Here is a 26,279-nt window from a genome sequence, read left to right on the forward strand (position 1 = left end):
TAGATTTAATCAAACGGGTATCTTGAAGCTCCCACGCGTTAATTTCATGAAGAATTTAATGATGTCCTCGCATGAAGGAGTGGAGACGAAAATGCGCGAACTTTCCGACTCATTTCAGCTGAGATTGACACCCGTTAGTGTGGGCATTATTTTTCAAAAAAAATGATCGATTCGAAGTATATATTGATATTACATATTATATGTTCAGAATCTTCGTACCCGATTCCTCAAACCATATTCTAAAATAAGACATACGAATTAACACGAATATGGCGGTTACATAATGATTTGCATATTTTGTATAATAATTTGAATTTTATTCTATTACTTATATTTTATGGACCCTTAAGGGGAGTGACTTCCCGTGTGCAAATACTTTAGTTAGAAAAGTTGCAACGCGTTTTGTAAAGCACCCGAGTTCACTGAAAGTAGATTAATAAATGTTTCTATTGATGAGTACTCGGTATGTTACTTAAAGTCGTTTGCTCGTGCTTGTCTCTTTACCTAAAAGCTTTGTGTGTGGAACAATTAAAACCTAACTTTTGATTGTAATCGTTTCTTCACTTTTTCGAGAGGAAATTGAATAAACATTAAGTGCTTTAGGGGCGTAAAAAAGACTGGAATGTAATCCCCGGATGCCGAGATGACCAATTCCTGTACAACGTCAGGTAAATTAATCAATAATTGGGTTCAAAAAGGGTTATTCGTCATCAGACAAAATTCTGTTTCCAGCCTTGCTATAGAAAACAGACAGCGCTTGCCGGGGTTTAGCGCGTTTTTACACAGTATATGCTATTATACCGGTATGACTAAATTCACAGGAGACGAATTCTCTAATTATCGACTGTGTTACGCTCGAGAGGAGTGTATTTTATCAATTCTGTATGTCGGCAAGCGTGTAATATTCGGACGGGGTGTTCTCAATTCTCATCGGACTTAATCAATCAATCCAAGTCATCTCGGAAAAACCATCGGCGACAGGAAAAATACGAGCTTGAAATGTCACTCGCGAGTTGTTTTTATTTCGGAACTTCTGATGCTATTTTCATTTCCCGTTTGAGAATAACATACCACTCATTCATATGAATTCATATGGCTGTAAATACACTCAGGGAGGATGTTTACGAATTTGTGGTAAAACCATGTCTTATAAACTAGAGTATAAACTAGAGTTTATAAGTCCATAGTTTTCTGGTTATTTCTGTGATGGTTTTTATCACAAAAACTGTATTTACTATACATCATTAAGGTCAAATACTCTTCGATTTTAAAATTAGATATATTTCTATGATTCTTCTCTGGTCAGAAGTGCATTTTTCTAGTTTAATGTGTTATAACTCGGTTTTTATGTCCGTAGGACACGAGATCAGTGCGAGAAAAGTTGTATGGATTCGTCTTCACTAGATTGAAACGACGAACAGAGATAACGGTGCTTTGTACCTAAATACGAAAGCAACGGTTAACAGAATAAAACAGCTTTTCCCTGAACTAAAATTGCCGAAAATTCAGTTATCTATAGTTTAAATCTGATAACCAAAAGGGACCCAGGCAGCGAACTTAAGTCTACGCGTGGAGAGGATTTCGCTTACACGCGTAATAGTGCATCGTCAACTTTAATATACACATTTACTCGAAAATAGATTTTCTAGCTCGGATTCGGGGCGATTGGCGCCGAAATTCAATAACCAAGTTTAGGCAAATCATGTAACGAAATTGCCAAGTAATTGCTATATTGGTCGGACGAGGAATTGTGAATTGCCTTCATTTGCAGGCCGAATATTACGAAGCGTAATTCCATCTCGATGACGAGATGCCAGGCGATGTTATGGGACATTACACCACAGGTTCCATTGATGAGCGCATTTTCTTCGGCTAGCGACGGCAATCAAGGCGTGTTTGATATTCATCATCGGGAAAATAAACTCAAATTACTGGCACTGTCGCGGCGGTACACAGCCCCGCTCGGCTGGCCGTAGACGCGCCCTGAGCTATTTCAGATCACGCGTCGATGGATATATCGTTATTCCGCCCGAGGAATGATGATTCGCCGCATAAAAAGAATAGCCGTATAAAAAGCGTTCGTATGTTGTATAACACGGCGCTTCAGATACAAAACGTTGGCGATGGTTGACTATTCATTTCGAAATCCCGGAGAAATGGAAGACATATCGACCCATGGGTCATCTTTCTGTATGGATAACCTTCTCGAATAAGATGTCGGGAAAAGATTTGCTGCACTGAAAAGAAATTTACCCTTAGTTGTATACTTTTATATCGCTTGTAGAATAAATGTCAGGTAAGTTCTGGCAACCGGGTTGGAAGTTTAACATCATCGGGCATTTTACGTCAAAGTTGTACTGGTGGGTGTACACCTAATGAAACGCGCAGCGAACACGAATCCATCCGTTTTTTTTCCTATACACCCGAAGTAGTCGCACCGCGTTGATGGCAATTCAAGCAGAAGAGACCGCTTTGATAAATACCCCGTTCAAATGGCTGCGAGTGACGACTCATCGTCGTTTTAATCTCGTCAAAGAATTGCCGGAACAAACAGAATGATAGTTTTACCATAAACGGCCCGCTTGTGCTTGATTAAAGATACAAGATAGCGCACCGATGCGACGATCGGTTCACTCGACACAAAACTGACGGCTCGCGGTTTCTCGCATAAAAAAAAGTCCAGCTGAAAATATTTGTTCACCCGCTTACGATAACTATGCAACTTGTTCGATGAAAAATGATCGAAAAGATATAAATTGCCGATTGGAGATGACTCGTTTTGACGACAGCGCAACAACGAAATCTTAGGAGAGGAAAGGCACATGCTATCCTACAGCGTCATACCAAGAGCGCAATTATCTGGGAGGGAGGGGGTACCAACAGTAACAAATCTTAAAAGAACATTTTGATACCCACAAATTAGCTGTAAAAGCAAGCAGTTTTTATAAATTAGTCGGCGACTTGTGGAAGAACTCTGTGGTGCAATGTATTTAATGAAAAATTAAAACTTAGTCGTGAAGAAATCGATAGTGGGTTTTTTCTATGACACGGGCGCCGATACATATCTGAAGGGTTGTCTGAGAACGTATGCTTCAACTGCCAGAGCCGCTTCTGCACTTCAAACGTTCAGTTTTTAACGAACGATCTTCCGATATCGTCACGTAATGCTCATTATTTTAATCATATCCCATTATTCCGTCAAGTTGATCGGATAAAACCCGAAATTGAAGTGGCGCGGAAACGCCATCATTTTCGATAATGACGACTGAACAAACTTCAGTCGACGAGTTGATGCCTTCAAGTGGCCGTTTTTATCTGAGATTTTGTACGGGTTTGAAATTGAGATAGATCGACACGCTGTATCGGCGTTAATAGGAGAAATTCTAATTATCTTCGTGTAATCATCAGTTATTGATGATGGTAATTTCGACGGTTGATTCTCCGCCGTTCTTTGTTTGTTTTATATATTCCGAACTCTTAACTCAAGTTCCCGGCCGCGACACGGTCGACTTTGTTCGTCGAGGGCATGCGTTCTCATCGCCCATGTCAAACTATCGCTAATTACGTTATGCAAAATCAAGCCGATAATTTGACGAATTCGCCGCGAAAGTTGAGCCAAATGAAGTCCGTCCTGGTCCCGTTGCGATTAACAATTAGCAAACGAATGCCCTAGCGGCCACGTGATTCAATCAATTACCAATCTAAATATTACCGAACTAACTCGCTCACTCGCTTGACGAGATGAGGCTGTGGATATATCGATAGATCGCGGTCGATCGTCGCCGATTGGTCTCCCGACGATTTATTCAATGACCCGACGAGATTTGACAAATATACGCCGTAACGTCGACAAGGGATTGCTTAATGAATCGGCTCGGCATCGCTGTGATCTACATCGACAGAGTGGAAAGGCCAAACGACCGGCCGGAAGTTCACGAAGAGAAAATTAGTGCCGGTGCCACCGAAAGGACAACTCCGTTAGTCGATACGGAATGCCCGAAAGGAGGCTGTCAACCATGTCGTAGAATGAACAAGAGAAAAAACAGCTTTAACGGTGACAGGAAGTTCGCAAAGCGATAATTAACGTTAGTGCTACCGAAAGGTTATCTTACCTACAGTAAGCCAAGTCCGGTATTAATTGCTTACGTCCCATCCATCCCCCGGTTAGGGAAGCGGTCACCCAGCCATGTGCTGTTCGCGCGTGGTAGTGAAATATCCTGCGACTTGCAGTGTACCCGGAAATTGTAAACGACCATCTAACGTTGTTAAGTCTCCAACGCAGTCAGGCTTACGAAATTAAAATGACGTCAGTATACAACTTCTAAATTGAAGATGAATATCATATTGTTTTGATATGCCCTTTTTGTGCTTGTATCTCAGACTACACAATTTTGAAAGACATTTTCTCATTTAATGCGCGATAGTTTCAATAGATCTCTCGGATATTACAAGTTTATACAACCAGACCTACTCTTTAAACAGATAATTATCTATGACAATGTGTAACTTGTAATGAATTCTTTTCGTGCTACATTGATTTCCGCCATATATGCATGGATTATGAAGTAAATATGTTCGATTTGGTATAAATTTCTATATGTAATTTTCACAATAAACTATCATCATTTATAGAGGAGGCAAAAGCAACCGATGCAGAAGTCAATTTATATCGCTACGTCGTATGAACCGATCCCGATACGCGCCAAATAGAAAAAAGAAGAAACGAATTGTTAATCATTCGATGAACTGGTAAAAACAAACGCCGTGGCGCGGATTCGTTACGAGTGACGCGTTGTTAAATTCGATGAATAAAACATTAAAAACGGGGTAGAAAACGCCGTGTTTTGTATAGGCTTACACGTGTTTGAAGAGCTGACACTCCTAAACTCGCGTCCTATGAAAGGCAACTTATCGAGCTGCGAGGACCGTTCAATCGACAGAAAACCTGCTCATTAGTACCGTAACGCTAAACCCAAGTCGGTCAATATTACCTGTGCATGGTATAAATCATGTATGCTAACGAGCTACTCCGAAACGTCGGCACTTTGAAAATGAGTGTTTTATATTAGGTTTCGGACTTTTCCGCCATTCAGTTTTTGTTTCGAATTTGAATTCTACAATTCACTCGACGTGATCGTGGAGAATGTCCGTAATTACGTTCAGAATCGAGGACTTTCTCGATTCCGGTAACTTCGCGCTTTGAAATTGACACGTCGGTGATGATCGTAGCCGACACTAGTGGAAACGATAATTAGATAAAATTGGCGAGAAATCTTAATTCTATATCGTTTACTTTTATTCCTATTAATACTGCGCGTTACACCGAGTATTTGTCGCGAGTTCAGATTCGATTCATCGAAGACAAACAAAATAACTGAATGTAATTGACAAGAAATACATTTCAAGAAATCTACAGAAATAATTGACAAACCTTTATCAGCCATTCGTGTACGAGATTTTAGCAATAATGTTGACTCCCAGCACTTCAGACATAATCGATGCGCTAGTTACAAAATGCGCGCAGATTTTCTGAAAATATCTGCTTTGATGGCAGCAGCGGCGACGGCGGCGTTCATATTTGGGTATCTCGTCATAATAGTTTCCGATTTCTTGCTATTCTCTGAAGTAAGGTTAAAAATACACCGCTTTATATCTGATTACAGTTTCATTTCTGAGAATTTTAAATGAAAATGTTCCCGAACTACATCTTTTAAGCGAAATGACTTATTTCTTTTTTGTAGATTTTAGTCTGCATTGACTATCAGATACGTTTCACCTTCAGGTCGATTTCCATTGCGATTGATTTAATTTTTGATCCTGTTATCAATGAATCATACCACGTCGCCTACACTCCCAGTCCATCATCATGCGCTAAAATCAAACCTATTCGTTACTAACTTCTCTACAAGAAAGCTACGTTTCTCGGCGACACGCCTGAATTCGAATCTATTTTGATTTATTTCCATAACAGCCACGCTCTTGAAATCAAAGAATTCGAATCGATTTGTGTTATATTGATCTAATGAAAAATCTCTCGAGTTTATGCAAATCTATTACTGTAAACGCTATTTATAAAACGAAGAGTTCACCAGATTCAAATCTATATACATTTCATCAATACCGGCGCTGCATGTTTCGTACAAAATAGTCGTTACATTTGGGTGTGCGCGACATTTCAGGTTTTTTTCAGTATATTTCACCTCGGGCTCCCGATAAATAGTTGCAATGAACATACATTTTGATGTTAATGCATTCAGTAATTGAATAACGTATGCGTCGTATATACATGCACAATGTAACCGTGAATTCTAACTTCACGTTATGTAATGGCGCAATTTTGTTGATACCTAGACCGACAGCGATATCGTCCTTTCTTTGTATTTTCATACTGCGTAAAGGCCTGTATACTTTTTGTTTGAAAAAAATTCATTTTGTTCCTATCTACGCTCGAATGATGCGGTTTCTAATTTCGATGTCACGTTTATTGGCATGAATATAATAAAAGAAGACACCGCGAATACCTTGGGAGCGCTAAATGTATGACGACCAAGACACTGTAGGGTTAACTGATACCGACGCGTAACCCGATAAGGCTAAATAAACTGCAGTTTCCGTTTACCATTTCGCGCTTGAATCGTAGCTGATTTCAATAAAATCCTCGATTGACTTCGCACTTTATCTGCAAGTTGCCGATTTAATCAAAAAGCTTCTGACGAGTACTGTCTATTTGTGCCAGTGCTCCGAGACGAACCGACAGTTTACAGTAGTGTAGTTGATGGGACGATAAAATTGATAAGGGATCAGGAATGAGCGGCGGATGGTAATGTTCGCCTCGTCCCGTGGGACCGAGCCGCGCAGTCGATGCAATTGTCGCATCCAGACGAAGATGAAATCGCCCGTATGGATAGAAGAAGAACAATTGACAGAATAAGTTTCTGGTAGTTAATGTATATGTATGTATACGCGTAGGCGACGACGAAATGAAGCTGGTAGATGCGGAGCTTGTTAATGGCTTCGATTATTTTCAGCCATTCCCGATTTCGTCTGAGACGTTCCGAGTGCTATTATCCATTCTCTCCGAGGCGCTAGCAATTGGTTTTTGCGGTCATCTTCGCCGAAATCTTTCCTAAAATACCCTCGCGTCGGATGATGAACGAAGCATCTTTTTATTTCGGCATTTACATTTTCAAATACCCCAGCCCCCCACACTCTAGTTCTGGTGAAGTTAACGATGATATCTGAGAGTAAATATAACCACTGGTCATCCATCTTCAGTAAGGCAAACAATTTCGAGATTGGTGTCTACTTGTACGTGCGTCTGGCCAGTAAGTTATGATTGCCAAAACCGAACCACATGACTGATTCATCCGTTCTGGTAAATATATCTACGCATTCGCACTTATCATCTTTCATATGGTTAGTTTTTAGTATTTTATCTAACGAAATCTATTTTCTCTGTATCAGAAATTATGGATGCAATTAATTTCGTTTTATTGCTATATAGAATTTCAACGTTTCGGGCATAAATTACCGACTGTTAGTCAGGTATTTCCGCAGCAAATACTGCAGTTTCGGACGTGATTAATACCGTACGCGCAACTGCGGCGTTAATTAACAAAAAAAGGAAAGGCTGCATTTGCCACTCGAGAACAACAAACGAACTCCCGCGCGTTCTGTCGTTATATCATCAGATCGTCATCAATAACGACATAGTTTCGGCGCTGATTGGAACCACTAGCAGAAGAAGAAGGCGTTAGCGAGAGCTGCTGCTTCGCATTCAAATGCCACGATTATCTGACTGGCGCTTATTAGCGAGAAACTCTCCATTTCACAAACGAAAGCATTTAATGAGATTGCTGCAAGGTTTCTCAATGCTGTTGGCGGATCAATGTTCCCACTCATCACGTCGATGTCACCGTGAATGCAAGATCATCCACTACAATGTGTCTGTGTGTTCGACTAATCCGCCAGAACTGACAACTTAACTAAAGCCCATCAACACAAATTGATACGTATTATTGAAAGCCTTCTCGTGACGGAAGACACTTTGATTTCAGTAGGATTCTAGCGGATAAACGAAGGAAACTTAGTAATAACCTCACGTACTTTAACCACGAGAGTAGTATGTCTCGGAAACCCTATTCGTTTTGTGTCTTTCGACTAATTTCATTGTGAAAAGTTTCAATAAAGGGCAGTGTAGAGAGTTAGAGAAATAAATGAATACATTTTTAGCCACCAGGACCCAGTTCCACAGATTTGACGTTGTTAAAACATTGAAAATGAACTAATTTTAACTCAGAATATTAAGTCTAACACACAACTGTAAAACTGGATCCTGAGTTCTGAGTTAACTCTAACTCACAAACAACTGTGGAACTGGATCCAGTATTTGAAGACCTGCTTTAGAAATATCTTACCAACGAGAGCGACAATTACGTCCTTAATGATAGTTGGATGAATCTACATCATCATCTATATTTGATGTATAGTTTATTGGTGTCCGAGGTCCAATTGATGGTTGATTCGAGAGCATGGTCTCGTTCCTTTGCGGAGAAAACTTGTATGCTCAATTCAACGCTAAGTTATCTGGATTTTCTGAAATATTAGGGAACCCTTGGGAAATCAATTCGCTTGTCGCTATTGATGTAGTTGATTGAGAACTGGGCTACAAGCTTCGATTGGCTTTGATCATCGTTTTGTTATTATTGAAAACTGGCCAAATCCCTGTCAATCGTCTGGTAGTCCTACTGAGTCTGCAACATACATCATTCATTATTTCGTCTGCCTTTTTTTCTAATGCTACGAACGTCAATTCTCTCAAAGTAAACTAAGACCAAATTCATCATAAGTTTTTCGTCCGTTTGGATGTAAATTTAGACAAGTAATCAATACGATGTTGCATATATCGCTGCATTGGTTCGGATCAGTAACTGCAGATAACTAGCAAACCGATAAGAGAAAAAAAACACTGATGAGATTGCGATGACGTTTGCTGTTTGATTTGAGAGTGGAGCTAGGGAGTGCCGTCATCTCCACGACACTTTTCACGAACATTATTTGCTTAATCAACGGTAACTAATTGAGATCTTTGTTCTGGATAACGACGTTAGCTTCGGGGAAGGAGGCTGACTATGCAACACTGATGGATGGGGGTCTATCTTCTTTAATGACGTGCATAAGATTTGACCGTGATGGCATGTGCGTCATCGCATATTCCACGTAGTTTTGTCAACGTTTCTATCCATCTCGTATTCAATCCATATATTGTTTATGGAATTTGTAGGAAATATATACCCTATAGCCTTTGGCAAATTCTGTAATGAGTTGCTTAGAAAGAAATTATCATTTCATCCGTGGAATTCACTAGGATATAAAAAAAATAGTGATACATTATCTTTGCCACCGTATTATACGGAGTGGTATCGTATTGTTGTGATGACAGATTCAGGCAATAATCACGACAACGCCCTAATTCTCTCAGGAAAAAAGCCCCCGGGCTGGATTTCATTTAGTTGTCAATTGTTTGCTTCCATACGAAAAGATTATTTCCTGTAAACAGAAAACCCTTATATACAAACGAAAGAACACCCATAGGCGTCAATAAACGCGTTTCGTAAGTTAGTTTTTCAGGTATCTCTAACCGGAAGATCGCTCCTCCGTCGACACCGCTATCATCATACGCTTCGTACTCATTCGCAGTCTTGATATCCCGATGACTCACACAATACGCTCGCTCGACACTTAATACTTCATTCATCGGTCAATTTTTGGTAAATGGATATTTATCAGGGATATTTATATTCCTCGTGAAGTTAACGAGAGTGACATTAGCCATCTTTACCGGCGAGGAAATGAAAGATCGCAAACGCGACCAGGATCGTGGCGAGTAGTTGCCCCATTGAGCTCTATTTGCTTGATTGATAGCCGATAAGCCTGAAACATGATTTTATTATACATCATAGCCGGCGCGTTTTATTATAGACCAGATTCTCGCTTCATTTGTATGCGAGTTACTACGGTATTATCCCCTGCAAGTCTTTTAATTAATTTCTCATAAAGCACGCGACGGTTAGTTAGCGGCATTGATTCGAGCGGTCGGCGATATTTCCGGGCAGTGGTGCGTGTAAAATGAGGACTGCGAAAAACGATTTAGCGAAACGCATGGTTTCTATCGCATTAAGAAATGGACAGACAAACAAGCTTAAACGGTCTGAGAATTGCCGACGCATGAGAGATTTTACTTAAACCATCGATCTTGCAGTGAGCGTTCACGTATACGATACCCGCAAATCGGTTATCAATAACTAAAACTGGAACATCGAAAAAGTTTTTCATAATAAAAAGAAAATCTACTACGAGATTTTGTCTCAGCTGCTCCAATTTAAAACAATCTACCTTTTAATTTTCACAGCTGCAGATAATGATGATTTCTATCTGGTGTGAAAATTAACCTTTTCAAACAACTATCATCGAAATGTGAGATGATGTATTCTATGTAGACAGCTCTGATACGCAGTGGAAAGCTCTATATAAATAAATGAAATTAGAATTATCATTAGTTGATTGTCATTCGTTCTACGCACGAGAAATTCTTAGAACATTTTATTGAAGACCGTATCTTTCTATAAGCGACTCATCACAAACTCTAGCGCGAATATAAAGTACACTTAATCGAAATAATCTAAATTAGTTTTCCTAATGAAATACTGTCATTTCGAGCCATCTCTTCCTCTCTTTCTCTCTTCGGTGAGATGTGATTCCTGTGATGATTCAACACAAATATCGCCGGAGTATTTTGTTCTGAAGTTTAAGGATCATTCTGGTAATGAGGCTGTGGGAACAAGCGTCTGCTGACGTTATTAGATGCGCACTTAACCGTTAACAGAATCCGGTCTTCCGAGTGGCTCCCAGTGGCGCGGGATATCGGCTAATAAAATCATACTCACCGACATCTTTTGCCAAAAAAAGTTTTACATCAGCAAAAAATCAACAAGAATCGGCCTGGTTTGGGAACGCCAGTTTTGGTCAGATTTCGATCGGTCTCTACTGATTTCGGAATTCTCCTCTGGCGCGTTCGTTTTGCCCAGAATACGCTCTACCTATTCCGGAATAGCATAATCTGTAAACCTGATTGAAGCGGCTGGTTGAGTTTTTTTATCAGGAATTGCTATGGAGTAAGTTCAATTAAAACACGCCTTGATAGAAGGCATCTGGTGGGAAACATTTGGAACAACGGGGAGCTATGGGATCGAAGATAAGGTGGTTAAATTTGATCAGTTGGGGTTCATCATTTCAAAGTTTGCCCGAAGTTGTTGTCAAACCCTTCACGTTACTCGCCTCACTGGTTTGAACCACGTCACCGCTGACAGGACTTGACTTCCTTCCGTCACAATGCGAGGAAATACGAAAATACGGATCAATCCACGCCATTCCCGCACTTTCTTCGCACCGAGCTAAACAATATTATCGTCAATTATTCAACATCATTGGCAAGGACAAATAATTCCTCATCGACCAGACGAAGCGGGCGCCATGAAAACCGGTGCGATTAGCATCTTTAATAATTCAGCCGCAGGTGTCGACATGTTATAGGTCAATTTACCGACATGCGCACAGCAGTGCTAGAACGAGCTTCGATCAACACTGCAGCAATTATACTGAATACCTGTGCAAGAATATTGATGATTACATGGTAACTCATTTTCTGAAATCGACAATTTTTCTATGAACTGCCTAGTGCATGAACATAGATCTTCGGCTATATTGGGCCAAACATCATGGATTTTCGGCCACAATTCAACCTTAAACGTTTTTTCTAACTAAACCAAATGGAATTCCTCGATATTCTACTCTGAAAGTATCATTTTGGCATAATTTGGTGTGTATTTCTACACTGCGGGTATTGTCCACGTGCATATCTGCTCGACTATTTCGGTGGATAAATAAGTAAAGCGATACTGAATCCGGAGTTCAATCTCTTTTATGTCTTGAAAATGAATGCGTGTCAAATGTAATGGTTTTAGATTTCCACGCGATGAAGTGTTATTCAATACCTGAAATCACTTAAGTTTCATCAAGCGGCTCCACAAACACGCACGTCACGAAATATACTGAAGTTTTTGACTGCGTGATTTTATATGCATGTACCAATTGTTTATGAATTAGTGACTCAACTCCTGGTTAAAGAGCGATGCATTTTTGTTATTTTTCTTTAAAAAGAATGGGAAAGTAAGCTTTAATCAATTACCGTTGACTGGCTTACGCATAATATGAGAACGTAGTGGTGAGTGTTTGCTTTTCTTGAGAGACTGCTGCCGTGGGCCACCTTTTGTAGCTCCAACTACTCGAGAACTCTCGTGGCGAATGGCGTGATAAGCTTTTGATTCGATTTAAGACACCGAGGTCCTTATCCTAGATTACGAGTCAGTCGAAGGCGAATAGAATCGAATCGTCGGCATTCATCAAGTGCGCGAGAGGAGTTTACAGAAGGCGGACTGGTAATTGGCTATATGTGAACGGTCCTTTCCACTCTCCGCGGTCTGACCGAGGAACCACGAACAACGGACACCGACATCATATTATTTCAACGTACGCGCAATAAACGCATCTGTCACAGTCTGGGCTCCGAGTGAGGGGACAATACTGGACAAAAACCCACATGACGCCATAATTGGTTTAACTCTTCGGGACATCGTGTTTGCAACGTCCGACTGGGAAAATTACGGATAATTCCATTCGCGGTATAAGCAGCAAGGACACGCATGTTATTTGTAAATCAATTCCATCATTCATAAATCGGAATATGACAATATCGTAGATGGATGCCTCGGGGTAGTCGCGGTGCATAGAAATTAACATGACCGAACAAGAAGCGATAGGCTCCTTACGAAAAATCTTGTAATCATTTGGTCGCTGCATTGACTTTTTATTTCATTCCCGAACATTCAAAGAATACGATCGCCGCGTTGGTGTTCAGGAAATATTTCTAATGTTTTCCAAGGATAAGCTAGAATCAAGCAGATCCGATTCCTCTCTTTTTACATTTCCACATACAATACGAATCATGCACAGATTCCCACTCACTCAGCCGTGTCATTTTGCATGATTCAGTTATCATCGAATACAAATGGCCTGAACTATAGAGTTTCATATCAATTTTACTTCAGCCTTAAGGTCATCATCTTTACATTCTCCGATTCTGATTTTTAAGATCAGAAATGGTACGTAGGCAGGCGTTTCTTATTTGGTAAGGTAGCGTAAATGGCATAGCTTTAAAAAGTAGAAACGTCCATTATTGATTGAGATACAAAGGAAAACGAGTACACGGTGAACTGCCTAACATGTCAACCTCCTGTTGTAAGACCGAGACCGAAATTCTTTTCGTAGAAATCTGAGTCAATGCGTCTGCGACATGCTGACATTTTCATACGAACCGGAAGCTAGTGCCTCGAATGGGGTACAAGCGCACACCAGATGGCGTAACACTAGACCGTTTTTTTTTCGTAGAGGACATTAGCTCGTTTTGCAATGAGATTTCAACTGCATTTTTAGGCCGATTATCATCAAACAAGTCATCGAATAGATACTAGATTCACTTTCGATTCACAAATGAGAAAAAAGTGATTCGAATTCGTCTGAAATGCGGAGAAGAAAACGAAGCGACCCAGTAACCATCGCTTGCCTCAGTAGCGGTGCCGGTCCCACAGCTTAAGTTGCATAATAGAATTCATGCTACTGAAATTTTATACTATTGCACAATGTTACCGTATAAACCACGGTTCACGTTTACTTCGGTTTTTATCATTTCAGATTCGTTGTATCCTCCATATTGGTTATGGTAGCGCAGAGCGAGATTCAGCGTTTATGAATTCATTGGTTTTTCGACTTGAACGTCTTCCGTTGCACTTCAATAACTGCCGCAAGCGTCGAGTTAATAGCACACGAAGAGGGCATCAATTATAAGACGACGCAGCTTAAAATTCTGAAAAATGTTTCCCACCAAACACAAGTGCATTCATAAGACGACGAACAGCACTCGACGGAACGGCAGATTTGTCAGACGATTAATGAAAATCGAGTACTAGAGCTGTTAATATCAATAATCTATTCAAATATTATGGTATTTTCAAGTGCCCTTTTTGGTTTCTTGTGTTTGACAGATATTCTACGTTACGCCGATGAATCTACCCACACCATCCTAGAACGTTTCTTTGTCGTCTGCTGCGTGTTGTAACTGTAAACGAGAAACTCGTCGTATTGCGATATATAATATGTATTCAGTCTCGTTCGCCTCCGACTTTATGATTTATTTTTAATGTTGAAAAGGCCTTGAGGCTTCATCAGGTAGACTATGTATAGTCGATGAGTTTTCCGGAGGCCTGCGCCTTGTGGCGATCAGAGCGCATAGGTTTACAGCGTTTTATTTTAAACGAAGATCCTACGCATTTCTTCTCTTTGTTGCCTACCACGTTACATGAATTTCCCTTTAGGAGGCGATCTTTCATGTCGCTTTTTTCATCATGCCGCAATTGAATTTCAAGACGAATTGGAAATTTGCCCAGTGTATTCTTCTGGAACTGATTCGGACAATCAAATACAGTATTATAACCCGTTACGTGAACTCGAAGGGAAGAGAATGGACGTCGACGCGGTATTGGTATGTAATGATGGGGATTTCATGCTTGATAGAAGCATATCTGGAGAGCATTTACTTCGTCAATGGTGATTCTGGATACGACAGATGGTCCAGGTCCCATCATGTCAGTCCACGTGTCTCGCACGAGACACGGGTGGTTTCATTTAATAGCTCCGCGTGTATATTGCTGAAACTAGTGGCAAAACTAAATCCGATAGTTCGATATACATCGAGCCGCGCAACATCGCATAACCAACAGACATAAATTCGACTGGAATCGACCGTCACAAGTGACTCCATGCGTCTACTATAATATTAAACAACATTCGTGTAATGTAGGAATTAGTAGCAGTAGTAATTCGAAACCTCTTCTCATTATCAATTTCTCGTGGTTGCATAAATAAATAATTAACAACGCGATTCAAAAACTACGAAAAGTAAAACGTATACGCGGATGATTGAAAATAAGCCATTGAAATATGAATTGCGGCCCGCCCTATGCGTCCGCAATATCAAAAGATAAGTCATTTTTTATGCTGCAAAGTGTTAATCAGTTTGAGAGTGCTAAACAAAGGTTATGTAGTAGATTGAGCTGTAAGACTTAATTGTGACTCTTCATATTACAAGCTTTGTATTAATAGTCGCGGATGGTGATGATATAGATATATCAATCGAAGAAGATGATACTGTCTTATCTACCGAACCAATCAATACGGCTTCTAGTCATATCATATGTGAATATACCAAGAATTATGTAACAAGCAATTAGCTACCACCTTGTAAACTCCCGCGTAATGCCTTGAAACAATAGCAGGTATGCATCTATTAAAAACCCACGGAAGTCCATCAATGGTGTCTGGTAAAGTGTGACATATCACTCTGACCCTTGTACTAGTATATATATATATATATATATATATATATATATATATATATATATATATATATATATATATATATATATATATATATATATATATATATATATATATATATATATATATATATATATATATATATATATATATATATATATATATATATATATATATATATATATATATATATATATATATATATATATATATATATATATATATATATATATATATATATATATATATATATATATATATATATGGATTAGATGTCTCCCTGGGGGATCTTTGATACTGATTGACAACAAAGAAAAGTGTAATAAGTATTTTCCGCATAGTCGAAAATGAAGGATTTGTCTGTGGACAATAAGCATTTCGATCTATGATGATCTCTATAATATCACGGAACCTGGGAAAACATTGGCAAATGCTTTATGCATTCCGAGAGCAATTCGCTATAAATTCACGGCTTCAAAACCAAGCGGAAACTTCGCAGTTACGGGACTGGGAATAATGCGAATGAGAACTATTGAGACAGATTGCATGATATATCTGCTCAGGTTTATCAACGCGAATGAATAACTTGCAGTGTGACTCTTTGTGCGTTTGTGACAGACGCCAAGCAACCGATATTGACTGCCGATTGAAACCTCTTCCTCGCAAACAAGATTAAGCAAGTCCTCTGATGAAGATATAGCCCGTAGCTAACCTTCATAATGACCAATTAGCACTTGATTGAGCAGTTCGTATATTTCATCATGGACCATGAAAGCCAATTTTCTATTTTACCGTCTGCCGTTACGAGTCTACGTGCCCGACCGGCAAAACGGCAAAATTGCTCAGTCGAGATAAGAACGCGCGGACGCACGCACGAAACTAAGGTCCACTTCACAGGCAAGTTGGGAAAAAATGACCGGCGCATTGTGCAGAATCGCCGCGGTGATTTAGTTATTATATCTACTATTACAGGGAACACTTCGCGAATTCTGCGTTGGTTAATGAGCGTAAATGGACGCTCGCTGCGATCAAATCAGACCGAAATATGAACCCAATCAATGTCACGGAAAAAAATAGATTATTCACGCAATGACCACCGAATTGGATGCAGATTTGTTATTTCGGACGACGCAACACCCCGACCTTTTCGACATAGTACTGAAAGAATGCGTTAATCGCTTGAGAATTGCGATAAAAACCAAATCGCTTTAGAGAAAGTTATCCTGATATTGGCCGATAAAGCACGTACATATCTGTATATAATTTATAGAAATAAGTTTGCATTTTTATTTCCATATCATACACAATTTACATTATGCTCGAATATGCTAAACCCTACCGGATAGAAAATTTGACAGAGTTTATTAAGATAAGTCAAGTATAGCATTTATCAATAACATTTTTACTCTTGATTTTTTTTCAATACGTACATTATACATATACATGTAGCAACTTACTCATTACTTCGTCTTTGTACACGGCATTATTATATATATATATATCTTATCACACGAGGACTAAAAGGTTTTAATAGTCAACTATTAATATACAAAATTCATTACCTAATAACAATAATTTACGTATTTTTCATTTATCTAAATATCTACCGCCAACTAATTAATTTACCATTGGTTATCATATTACATCCATATATTAGTAGCATTCGATTTTTTCGTCAATATCGTATTAATAAATAATATGATTAATTGTTAAAATCTATATCATCTCTATAGTAAGGTAGCGTATCACATTGGCGGCTTGGCGGCCGAGATAAGACTTTGAGTGGAGTGTTTAGAGCACGTTAACGAGTAACAATGTCTAATTGCATCAATATTTATTATATCTATGTGTGCCTTCAGCATCGAACTACAAGAAGATCGCCGAATCTTCGTGGAAAATTACACCGTCTTTTTTTTTAGATTTTCGTGTAAAATTCCGTAGAAAATCTCACGACGCCAATAACACGAACATCAACAACAATATGTTTCGACTATTTCTCTATCGTTGTCCGGTCAAAACCGCGGATAACGCAACCATCGAATCGAACGCTAGAAACGACAACATCAACACGATCGTGAAATGTTTTCAGAATCTATAATATCGAAAACTCATACTCGTATCCGGCCTCTTTAGCCTCTTAATTAATAACAAATTCAATTTTAACAACTATACATAATATTCACACAACAAAACGATCTATCAATTTAACAGCGCTAGAATTCCCTTGTGAAACGCGCTGCAGTCAGTGAGCAGACGAAATGAAATTCAAACAAACGGTTTTTAATGGCGTACGTTATATATATATATATATATATATATATATATATATATATATATATATATATATATATATATATATATATATATATATATATATATCGCTGACGCAAAATTTTTTGAATACATTTGAAGTGTGCAACTGAATAATTCAGTAGGCTGTCATATCTTAACCGTATCATTCTCACACAATGGATGATAGTTAAATTCATTTCGTGTTTTCAAGTAATTGTACGCACTGATGACGCTAGCGTACGTACGTTTATAGTTTCGATTTGAAATCGAACCTGTAAAGTTTCGTTAGAACTGTACAATAATTCAATTTGCTAGAAACGCTTATTTTTCCACGGCGAAGGCTGATTTGGCCGGCCGCACCTATCATCGACATAGCCGCCTCAATCATTACGGTGAAGTATTATTATTTTTAGACCACGGATACATGTCATAATCCATTGTATAGATGCGATCCTAATTACCGTGCAAGGGGGTGAGTGACCCTGCTCCCCGGAGTAACGAAGCTAATATTCTATCGCATATTTCTCAGTAACTCATTTATTATGACATACAGTATATATGTATATACATCACCAGTGATTACGGTTTTATTTGTTTCTCTTGTTCTCATCACGAACCATCGGCGATTTTCGTTAATGAATTGCTCTATGTATTTATCAATCTAATGCACTTCCCTGATTTCAACTGAATTCCTATACATGTATATCATCCGATATTTTATAGCTTATATTATATAACTCTGATTTCTTCTTACAGGTAAAACAAAACTATAGAACCCAATATCAACGCTGATTTATGCAAATGAAGTCTTAACATCTCCGCTTAACCCTTTTCGACTGACCAATTACTCGCCTGATTCAGTGGGCTTTTCATACTTCAATCTATATTATATGAAGATTATTTTACTTTGAACTACACCTATTGAGTCCGCGGCTCTCATCTTCAGCAGCAAAGACCCAAACTTAAGTTCGTTCAAATCTTCACCTTCGTTCATACTACATTTTCTAAGACTTTCTATAAGTTGGGTCATGATTTAACTTTATTGTCCCAATGTCATTGTCAATAATCAGAGTCAGACGATTCCATGATTTTGCGCGAATCTTGAGCGCGTTCTCGGTAGCTGGGATTTTTAACGGAATTACGATAGTTAACCGAATTCTGATTACCGATCGCGTTGTTTTGCGGTTGTTGTTGCTGTTGATAGAACGGGTTGGTGACCTCGTTCATAGGTGGCGCTGATGGTTTGGTCATGTCGTTCTGCACTAAATGGTTGTTCATTTCCGGCGCGTCGATTTCTTTCGGTTCGATGCCGCCGTTGATGTTGTTCATCTGGTAAGTTTTGTATTTCTGTCCAGGTGGATAGTCATCCACCAGAACGGTCTCTTCATTGTCGAATGGTTTATACGTGTAAATCGTCTTCAGGAACACCAACAACGGAGCGTAGAGTATGTTACTCAAGAAGATGCCGACGTTGAGCCACACAAATCCAATCGAATGAACGATCGATCCGGCTACTATAGGTCCGAACGCGTATGCTAATGAGTAAGATATGTCCGCAATTGCGTAAACACTGCCGTAAATGGACACGTGGCGGACATCCACTAAGTATCCAAGTGTGGGCAGCAAGGCCGTGTCAATGAGAGCGATACCGAAACATATACTACATATAGGAAGCATCAGCACGCCGAAAGTCTTGCAGAACGGTATCATGAGACAAGATACTCCCTCCATTGAAAGTCCTATCGCGGCGATAAGCCACTGGTATTGCGGGTGGGACCTGGCCATTTTGACCGTCATGTAAACACCGACGACATGCGGTATGAACGCCGGCAACCAGATCAAACCCATTTCCCATTCGGATGCGTCCATCGTGTCCTTCATCCAGATAGCTATCGTCGGTTCGAGAAACGCTAGGGATACGTTAGCCATGGCCAGTGCACCGGCAGCTATCGCGATAAAAGGATCCATTAACAAACGGTATATCGGCGTTCCTCGCGGTATGTCGTCTTTCATTTCACGTCTCAACTTTCGAACAGGTTTGAACACGAAGAACAACATCAACCCGTCGACCAGCGCTATCGATGCCAAAATCAAAAACGGTACCTTTTTACCGGCAAACTGGTAGAGGACGCCGCCGAAAGGTGGTGCCACCAGACATCCGAACGATATGAACGCTAAAGCGATACCTAACGCCAGAGATCTTTCCCTTTCTTCGGTATATCTGTCGGCGATCATCGCCAATCCGGAGGTGTCGGCGAACGCCGAGCCCAATCCTTGTAAACTTCGCGCCAGGAACAATATCGCGTAACTTTCACCGAATGCGAACACGGACGTGGACAGAAACATTATCCCTAAACCAATCATCATTGGAAAATCGTAGCCGATTCTGTCGATGAGATGACCCGTAAATGGATTGACGAGCAGTTGCAGAATAGCTTTTGAAGCGAATAGTACACCGATCGCGCTATCTTCGTTATCGTATTCGGCCACCATGAAAATGGATTTATGCACCCTGTAAGATGTATAATTCACCCACGTGTAATCGAACGAGCCCGAAATATTTTCATAAGTTCTGTTGTATTCAATTGTGATATTAGTTATATTCGTCGTCCCTTTATCGATTGTAGGCGAACCCCAGGCGTTGATGCTGCGCAGATAATCAGGAATGATCGGCACTATGACCATATACAACATATTATCCAGTAGCAAAGCGACGCATACTATGACCAGCACCAGGCGGCGCTGAGATTTAGGTTCGTAGATTTTCTTGTCGAGAATTTCGCGGATTTCCGACAGGTCTTTATTAATGAACGGTATCACCGGCATGTTGATGGCTGTTCGTCAAATCTATTTAATCCTTTCGGTAAATTAACGGTTGAATGTCAGCACAATTTCAGCGGACAATATCCTCGGGCGATTTTGATAATAGTGCTCCCTATAAAGTCAGCGCGTACATCATCTGTAACAACACGTCGGCATGATTCATTCACTGCGCGCTCAAGCACTGTTCCTCCGAATTCTACCGTTTTGAAAGTACCTCCGAATTTAATCCAAATACATGCAGTTTGTTCGGAAAACAAAAAGTCAATTGTTTTTCTAGAGTTTCGTGTGTTTTTTTTATTGTTTTATACGCACTTTTATAATCCACGTCTGTGTTCGGTTTTCGGTGACCTTGACCGGTAGACGATGGCGTCACAGGTTCGTTTCTTGTTTCTTGGTTGTTTCTTGTTCGGCTGCTCTTCCGTCTTGTGGTTCGACAGCTCACGTCCCTTTAAAGAGCAGAAGAAATAGGCGTCTATTACTCTTCAGTTGCAATCCCTACAACGACAGAACAACACGACCCTTTTTGTGTTACGCCCCGCGACGCCCAATTTGCTCGGAAATTTTACCATCCAAGGTTTTAAATTACTGCTATGATTATGCCAATGTCAAATAAACAGATGGTAGACTATCTAGTCATTATTAGTTTTTGATAACAGAAAAAAACGTCATGGCAAATTGCTCCACCAAATACACACTGGACCGCGGTTCAACATGAAATCATAAAAAACGTACAATAAACTAAACCGCTTATATGCAATTGATCTTAAGTTGAGATTTTCCTAGTAAAGAAACAGTGTTAACTTCGAATCATATTGCTTAACCGATGTATACAACGGACGTATTTCCATATACGAAAGACTATTGTTTACGAAATAAAGAGCATTCATTAATTATCGGTAAAATGATATTACTGATTGGAATATATAGTTCAGATCCTCCGCCCTTGTGCTATACATTGTTTCTTTTCTATCGCGGTCCATTCAGCTACTTAGATATACTCGTAATATTCAAGTTTCATTTATCATTCACGAACAGTTTATTTCGATATCGCTATGACGTGAAACGGAAGCGCTCAGCTCAGTCGGCTGTTCAGTGTAGAAATAAAATTTTAATCACCACATTCTCGATGAGTCTCTCTCTGAACTGGCTGCGTGCACTCAAATCCCACCGGATGCGGAAGTGTGCAATTGTCAAGATTAGCGGGATTACGAAAGTAATTTCAACAAAAGATTCGCGGCACTTTTTGACGGCAATTAATGTCACTATTTGCTTCAGTCATCGTCGATGTTGTTAGCCTTAATTATTACTACGTCTTCACATGAGAGATTCTTTGTTTGCGCAGTCATCAAGAGTAAAGATTCGCACCAATCTATGCGCTTCAGATTCCTCTCTCAAAATTCCTTGCCACTTGTAATAAATAGTTCATGATTTTTTAAGACACGCTGTATTTGTTTCTGGCCAGCAGTGAATCGAAAAAGGTTCTATTTATGCCGGAGATTCGACGCGTCCGGATTTTGAAGAGTATGCGAATGGATCGGTCGTGTACGGTTATTCAAGCCGCGGGCAAGATTTAGATTATCGATGAAGTCTAAATGTAGGACGATTCTCAGCACTAATATCGAAGAGTTAGAACGGAGAAAGTGTTGTGTAATACTATGAAACTAGTTTGAAACTAAGTTTTTCTTAAGATGCTGACCTCTTTATCTAACCGGAGCCGGTCCTACAGTTGGGACTGAGATTCGACCTGATTTTAACTCTAACATCCCTCACTTTATCGTGTCCAGCTTCAATAGTCAGCACTACGCAAAATCTCAAAGGTTTCTATGTTTATTAATTCTTAGTTCTACCTTCGGCAAATGCGAAAATCGGACGAAAAAAGTGAATTTCTTGATAGCAATGTCAAAGGTATAAAGAATGATAATCATGGCGCGTTGTCGAACAGTTACATATCTATTCAGCAAATGAAATCCATTCGTTAAAAGACGAACTTAATTATACGTATAACGGGAATGGACTGATTTGAACCTTCAACGTATCACTATTTCAACCGATTTGATCTAGGATTCGACCTTGATTAATCGGTTATTAACCGGTACTCGATCGGTTTTGATGAAGCCCTCGTACACGATTTCGGTTCGATGTTTACGGTAATAGGTGCGCGGTTGCGTTGGGCCGCAATCGAATTGTCGTCGAAGGACGCTTATTATAATAACTACGTTGCCGTGTCATGGCTGAGGATGCCGCGTGTAAGTAAAATTTCCAGCATCGCGCGCGTCACTTCATCCGTCGTAAAACATAATACGCATAAAGCGAGCCGTGAATTGCCGGTACCACATACCCATAATATGATATTCGTAGAAATTTGTCGTATTCTTCAGACGATCGATATGAAACTAGGGAGGACCGAGACGGTTCGCGTCATCGTCGATGGTAAATTTCATTAGGTGGCCCCAGATGCGAACGGCTAAATTGCATCAGCTCGTCAATGATGCGCTACATGGCAAATTTTTGCTGCCTTCACTGCGGGTAATGAATACGCTACTGCCGCCGCGTCGAGCAATTGATTGCCCGATATCTTAAACGGGCAAATAAATTGCAAAATCCTATCGCCGACGACGTCGATATACACGAGTCTCAACGCTCTCGTTATGAACCGTCGAAAAATCATGAAGCCGCGCGAATTGCTCGGCTAATTCCGCTAGTCGTATAAACGCCCGCGAGAAACTATAAACCGACATGCAATATTTGAAGTTTGTGGCCACTTGTCGTAATAAATTGCCGATAAAAATGCTCACGACGGAGTTGCGAACAATCTCGCACTCAATTTGTATACTTCGAAAAGTTTGATCGGGTCAACGTGAAATACGTTGCATATGCATTGTAAAATCCCACTGAAAATTGAATGACTAAAAAGTTTGTTTAGAAATATTTCGGGTGGTTCCTGGTTCCTACCACCTCTTTTCTGTCTAAAAGGTGGTCGGAGCCACCCGATATATTTCGAGTATTTTCTAACAAACATTCATGGTTTCATCACGAATATTGTGGATCTTACTGATTCACGGTCTGTATTAATTAACATAAAAGCGTGTGTCTTAGTTAAACGTAAGCCATTTGCGACATACGACCAAATGCCCGGAGCAATGAAACGTCATTTGTTCTTTTTTTTCATTCCATACCGAGTTTCGATGCGATTTCTTTACGTTTGAGAATTCGCATTCATTTCGATCGATTCCGCGTCGCCAAATTAGAAAATCAAATGAGAAACTGTTTGTTTGTTGTGTATAGCGTGAATCTACTGGGGGTAGAACGATAGGAAAACTAGGGAATGTTAATCCGATTTCAAGTTACAGCACTAAGCACCATCTATGCAAATAAACATTTGCTTGTTTCAATATTTGACTTGGTTATTGAGCGATCTCCTCCCGCGAACGGAATGTACACACACTTCCGCCATATCTGCTGAAGTGCGAACTTCAGCATCGGACGAATAAGTTGGAAAATAGAACCATCTTTTATTCATCTTTTCTGTTGAACGAAGTATATGAACGCTACCGGCCATCGAAATCATAACACGAAACAATAATCGGCAAAATTATTGAATCGAAAATATTTTCATCAAAAGAATTATTGATGCTGTTCGCACTTCTTTGAACGGCTGATTTTCGTAGGTTTTATCGGTCGGACTTGACGTAGGCGTGCAAATCATAAATGGCGCTTCGATTGAAGAGATCGAATTCATCTCTAATTCAAATCGTATCAATGTTCACTAGTTATTCAATTCCATCCGCAACGAAGCTTTTACGTATTATTCATGATCCGGCGGAATTCCTTTAGACAAATAAGGAAATAATTCATCACTGATATGTGAATGGTGTAGGAATATATAATTGTGTTCGCGCCGTCACCTCTTGAAATATAATAGATTTCATGATGCATCCGATAAAATTGGAAATATTGCTACCTAAACACGTATGTGTGTATGTATGTATGTATGCGAGGCGAATGTTGATGCTGCGGATAATGCCTTGCAGGTATATATATAGTTTCAATATACATCGACAAACTGCAAGTACAAAATGCAGATGCCAATTGCGTAGACAAGACAGTAATACAAAGCTCAGGGAACGTGGGTAGAAATTGCTGCCAAATTTGAAGATGAAGCAATTAATTGATCGTAACATGTGATAATTTTTTTCACGTATAGCATTTCATTCAAATCGTACCTGTTTGCCAAAAATAAATTCAGCGCTTTATTTACAAATCAATATTTGAAATATTTCGAGGAATGTTCTTTGTTTGAATCCGCCTTCGCAGTGTGAATTACAATATTTAAGCGTAGTCGTACGAGTCCTTGAAGTGTCAATTTTTAGTCTTCTCGTAGATTCTGATACACATTTTTACCACTCTGTTTTCGATTATTAATTCGCATTAGAAATACTTTCAGGAGATAAAAAATTGATCGATTTCACCCACATAGCAAATCGCGTTACACTTTTACTCCACTTCTTGACTTCAAGTCATTGTTGTCAACTTCAAAAAATTATTTGAAGTTGACAACAATGACTTGAAGTCAAGAAGTGGAGCAGAAATCGAAGGTATTGTAGTTTGTCAGCTCTGGCTTCGGTTATGCCCAATAAACCATTTGAATCTCAAAAATTTGTATGCTATTTGTACGCAAAAACGTATGTCTTTACGTGGTCCATGGAACGCCGTGAACGACCTGCTATCAGTAGAAAATATTTAAATGTCAGTGCCAAGAATTGTGGATAAGTTAAGGTTCTTTTCCGGGATATTCCTGGAAAATTTACCGATAACAACGCGATATAATTATTCACAAGCATACGGCGATATATTCGATAGAATTCATAATTTGAAGGTATCACTATTACACGTTTAATAGAGACTCAACTTTCGAAGCTATTTTGGTGTCTTAATTGAAGGTTACCGATTTCCATCTATAGATAGCATCATTGGATATGAATAATATCGAACAAAAGGTGCCGACCAAGGACAGGACCAAACCGAAATTCACTCGGTGGAAATCTGTCTAGACGACGAGGTTAGATGCTAAGTCACGGTGGCCACGGCAAGTGAGGATGGATTTTCTAGTCTGTTGTACCGTAGCGCGCAATCAATGAGTTAATTGGAAATTCTCGTTTGGCATGGTAAAACGATATTGCTTACAATTGAATTTTCTCTATCCGTGATATCGAATGGTGCACGCGCCAAGACGAATATGAAACGAAGTCGAGTCAAGTGAATAGATACAGAGTATTCACGTTCAAACAAAAAACCCGAACTCCAAGGGGCTCGATTCGTTAGAAATCATACCAACACTCGGCTCTTTCTAGTAGACTCAGATGAATAGTTACATCGTCCAATAAACCCTGATTTGGTCATTGTATAGAAAATGCAGGCAGAAAGAATACTATGAATTGTGCTATGAACCAGCATCGCTGATTGATTCGAACACGAGCCCAATTATACCTAAAAAAAATTCATTCATCTTTATATTCGTTTTCTCGCTAGCGTCAGTCGTACGCGCGACCAGTTCTCTGATACTACGACAACGTGGACATTTTTTTTTACTTTACTCGAGGTAACAATATCGTCATCCAGCGACTTACGTCGAATGGTTCGCGAAAACGTCATGT

General features: G+C 39.6%; 1 protein-coding gene across 1 annotated transcript; it reads right to left on the reverse strand.

The window, feature by feature from the left end:
• Nucleotides 1-18,861: 18,861 nt before the first annotated feature.
• On the reverse strand, nucleotides 18,862-20,628 carry LOC141903402 (putative vesicular acetylcholine transporter-B). The gene has a single exon (XM_074791513.1). It carries the CDS (start codon nucleotides 20,626-20,628, stop codon nucleotides 18,862-18,864), a length of 1,767 nt encoding a protein of 588 aa, XP_074647614.1.
• Between the last annotated feature and the right edge of the window lie 5,651 nt (nucleotides 20,629-26,279).

This window comes from Tubulanus polymorphus, chromosome 4 (assembly GCF_964204645.1).
Source record: "Tubulanus polymorphus chromosome 4, tnTubPoly1.2, whole genome shotgun sequence".
Taxonomy (NCBI): Eukaryota; Metazoa; Nemertea; class Palaeonemertea; order Tubulaniformes; family Tubulanidae; genus Tubulanus; species Tubulanus polymorphus.